This window comes from Bison bison, unplaced genomic scaffold (assembly GCF_000754665.1).
Source record: "Bison bison bison isolate TAMUID 2011002044 unplaced genomic scaffold, Bison_UMD1.0 scf7180017864167, whole genome shotgun sequence".
Classification (NCBI taxonomy): Eukaryota; Metazoa; Chordata; class Mammalia; order Artiodactyla; family Bovidae; genus Bison; species Bison bison.
In genome coordinates this window covers 5,119,443-5,122,698 of record NW_011494739.1, presented here as the reverse complement: position 1 = coordinate 5,122,698, position 3,256 = coordinate 5,119,443, and the positions used below count along the sequence as shown (strand labels likewise).

The 3,256-nt window shown below is 51.9% G+C and overlaps 1 protein-coding gene across 1 annotated transcript in view; it reads right to left on the bottom strand.

The window, feature by feature from the left end:
- Positions 1–1,481, bottom strand: part of NELFCD (negative elongation factor complex member C/D) — a 10,794-nt gene extending 9,313 nt beyond the window's left edge. Inside the window, exon 1 of the mRNA XM_010841849.1 lies at positions 1,384–1,481. Coding sequence (XP_010840151.1) covers positions 1,384–1,470 — 87 coding nt within the window. The 5' untranslated portion in view covers positions 1,471–1,481. The remainder of the gene's footprint in view (positions 1–1,383) is intronic.
- Positions 1,482–3,256: the final 1,775 nt, after the last annotated feature.

The following is a 3,256-nucleotide window of genomic DNA, read 5'->3' as shown; positions in this document are numbered from 1 at the left end:
CATGGTTAGACTGAACGTGAAATGAACATCTAGTCCACCCTCCATCGTGGGAGCCTAGTGGGGCCAGATCAGGATCGTGCTTCAAGTTCCCCAAAGTAAGCGTCCCCTCACTTTGGGGAGGCTTCCACCAGACAACTAAGCACACAGGCCTCCTTTCAGGTCCTGGAAAACAGTGCCCACCTTTGCACCCCTGCACCCTGGCTTCGATGTCTTCCTGTGCCCCACCTGCCTTTCAAGGGAGAACATGCCGCTGCAGGCTTTTTTCCTTTAAAACATAACTTCGATTGTCCCACACACACCTAACCTTGACTCCTGTTCAAAAGGTAGGTTCCACCCTAGAAACTAACACAACACTAAAAAAACTAGACCCCCTGCATTAAAAGTCACTTCAGTTGTGTCTGACTCTTTGTGACCCCATGGACTGTAGTCCCCAGGCTCCTCTGTCCATGGGATTACCCAAGCAAGAATACTGGACTGGGTAGCCATACCCCTCCAGGGGATCTTCTAGACCCAGGGATCCAATCTGCATCTCCTGCACTGAAGGCAGATTCTTTACCGCTGACCCACCATGGAGGCAACTATACTCCAATAAATGTTAAATAAACAGATAAACAAAAGGCAGGTTCCTCGCCTCCTGCCCTCTAAACCAACTGCTTTCCAGTCCCCAAGGGAGAAGCCTGAGAAGCTGGGATTCAAACATCACTTCGGCAGGGTCTTCGGATCAGAATCAGGTTGGGGTCCCCTGGCCGAGCGAGAGCGCCCAGTTTGGGACCTGCAGCCCTGACTTCAGAAGAGAAGCTTGTGACCGCCCCCTCACCATCCACAGCAAACTTTTGAAGGTCAAGGATGGACAATCCTTTTGTCATTACTTAGGCCAAGGACTGACTGAATCAGCCAGAACATCAAGAGTGTGGTTTACAAACAGTAAAGCACGTGTGAGAAAGTCCAAAGTTGCACTTTTCCCCACTCCTGATGCTGAGTTGGATTTTTTTTTTTTTTAAAGTATGACTACTTTTTAAACTGTCTGAGCCCCATCCTTCTCTTTGGAGCTTGTGTTCGCCCCGCCCAGGGGGCTAAGAATTCCCAGGACCCGCCTCCGAGGCCGCCCCACGGTGGTCGGAGGGTCAGCTCGGGTGACGACTGGGGGGCGGCGCCCGTGCCTGTCCCTGCGGGGACCAGGTCATCGCCCCGCGCCCCCGCCCCCAGAGGCGGCGCGGTGGGTCCCCGTGGCGGCAACAGAGGGGCGGGCTCGAGGCAGGGGCGAAGCGCGCGGCGGGAGGGGGCGGGGCGGGCTGTGCTTGGATCACGCGGCGGGGGCAGGGGCGGCCAGCCAGCGTCGGGGACCAACATTCCTCGTCGGGGGTGCCCGGTGCCCCCCCTCACCTGGCCGCCTTCCGCCTCGTCGCCCCACTCGGCCGCGTTCCCGAAGTAGTCCTCGTCCATGATGGCGCCCGGCGCGGCCCCCGCCATCCTCTCTCGCGAGCGCGCGCGAGAACACTGAGCATGCGCACGGTGAACCGGCGAGCGCACGCGCGGCCCCAAGGCCCCGCCCCCTGCGGACGCGCGCCTCGTCCCCAGGCGGGAAGCTCAGGATCTCGGCGGAGAGGCGGGGCCAGGTGGAGGGGCGTGGTCGGAGCGAAGGGGCGGGGTGCAGAGGGCGACCTATACATTGCAGAGGGAACCGCTGGAGTTGATCCCCCAAAGCAACCTGGCTGGGCCCCAGGGATGTTGGCTCTAGATAGGTAGAAGTTTCAAACTAGACTCACACAGGGCCTGGTTTCTGGTCCCATGTCTTTCTCACCAGGACTTTTGGTCCTCTGAGCATCACTTTCTTCACGTGACTCCTGGGCTCAAGAGAAGGGCAACAATGGTTTATGATATCACTTATATGTGGAATCTAAAATAATGATACAAATGGACTTACAAGGCAGATATAGACTCGCAGACATAAAAACCAAACATGGGGAAAGGGAGGGAACAAATCAGGAGTTTGGGATTAACATATACACATTCAGTTCAGTTCAGTTCAGTCGCTCGGTCATGTCCGACTCTGCAACCCCATGGACTGCAGCACACCAGGCTTCCCTGTACATCACCAACTCCTGGAGTTTGCTCAAACTCATGTCCATCGAGTCGGTGATGCCATCCAACCATCTCATCCTCCGTCATCCCCTCCTCCTCCCGCCTTCAATCTTTCCCAGCATCAGGGTCTTTTCCCATGAGTGAAGCTGAAGATCCTTTGGAAAACGATCTGATTAGTTTGCTGCAAGTCACACACCCACAGCAGAGTGGTGGGTATCAGGGTCTTTTCCAATGAGTCAGCTCTTCGCATCAGTTGGCCAACATATTGGAGCCTCAGCTTCAGCATCAGTCTTTCCAATGAATATTCAGGACTGATTTCCTTTAGGTTGGACTGGTTGGATCTCCTTCATGTCCAAGGGACTCTCAAGAGTCTTCTCCAACACCACAGTTCAAAAGTATCACTTCTTTGGCACTCAGCTTTCTTTATAGTCCAACTCTCATATCCATATATGACTACTGGAAAACCCATAGCCTTGACTAGATGGACCTTTGTTGGCAAAGTAATATCTCTGCTTTTTAATAAACTGTCTAGGTTGGTCATAGCTTTTCTTTCAAGGAGAAAGCATCTTTTAATTTCATGGCTGAAGTCACCATCTGCAGTGATTTTGGAGCCCCCCAAAATAAAGTCTGTCACTGTTTCCATTGTTTCCCCATCTATTTGCCGTGAAGTGATGAAATCAGATGCCATGATCCTAGTTTTCTGAATGTTGAGCTTTAAGCCAACTTTTTCACTCTCCTCTTTCACTTTCATCAAGAGGCTCTTTAGTTCTTCACTTTCTGTCATAAGGGTAGTGTCATCTGAATATCTGAGGTTATTGATGTTTCTTCCAGTAATCTTGATTCCAGCTTGTGCTTCCTCCAGCCCACCATTTCTCATGATGTACTCTGCATATAAGTTAAATAAGCAGGGTGACAATATACAGCCTTGACGTACGCCTTCCCCTGTTTGGAACCAGTCTGTTGTTCCATGTCCAGTTCTAACTGTTGCTTCCTGACCTGCATACAGATTTCCCAAGAGGCAAGTCAGGTGGTCTGGTATTCCCATCTCTTTCAGAATTTTCCACGATTTGTTGTGATCCACACAGTCAAAGTCTTTGGCATAGGCAATAAAGCAGAAATAGATGTTTTTCTGGAATTCTGTTGCTTTTTCAATGATCCAGCAGATGTTGGCAAT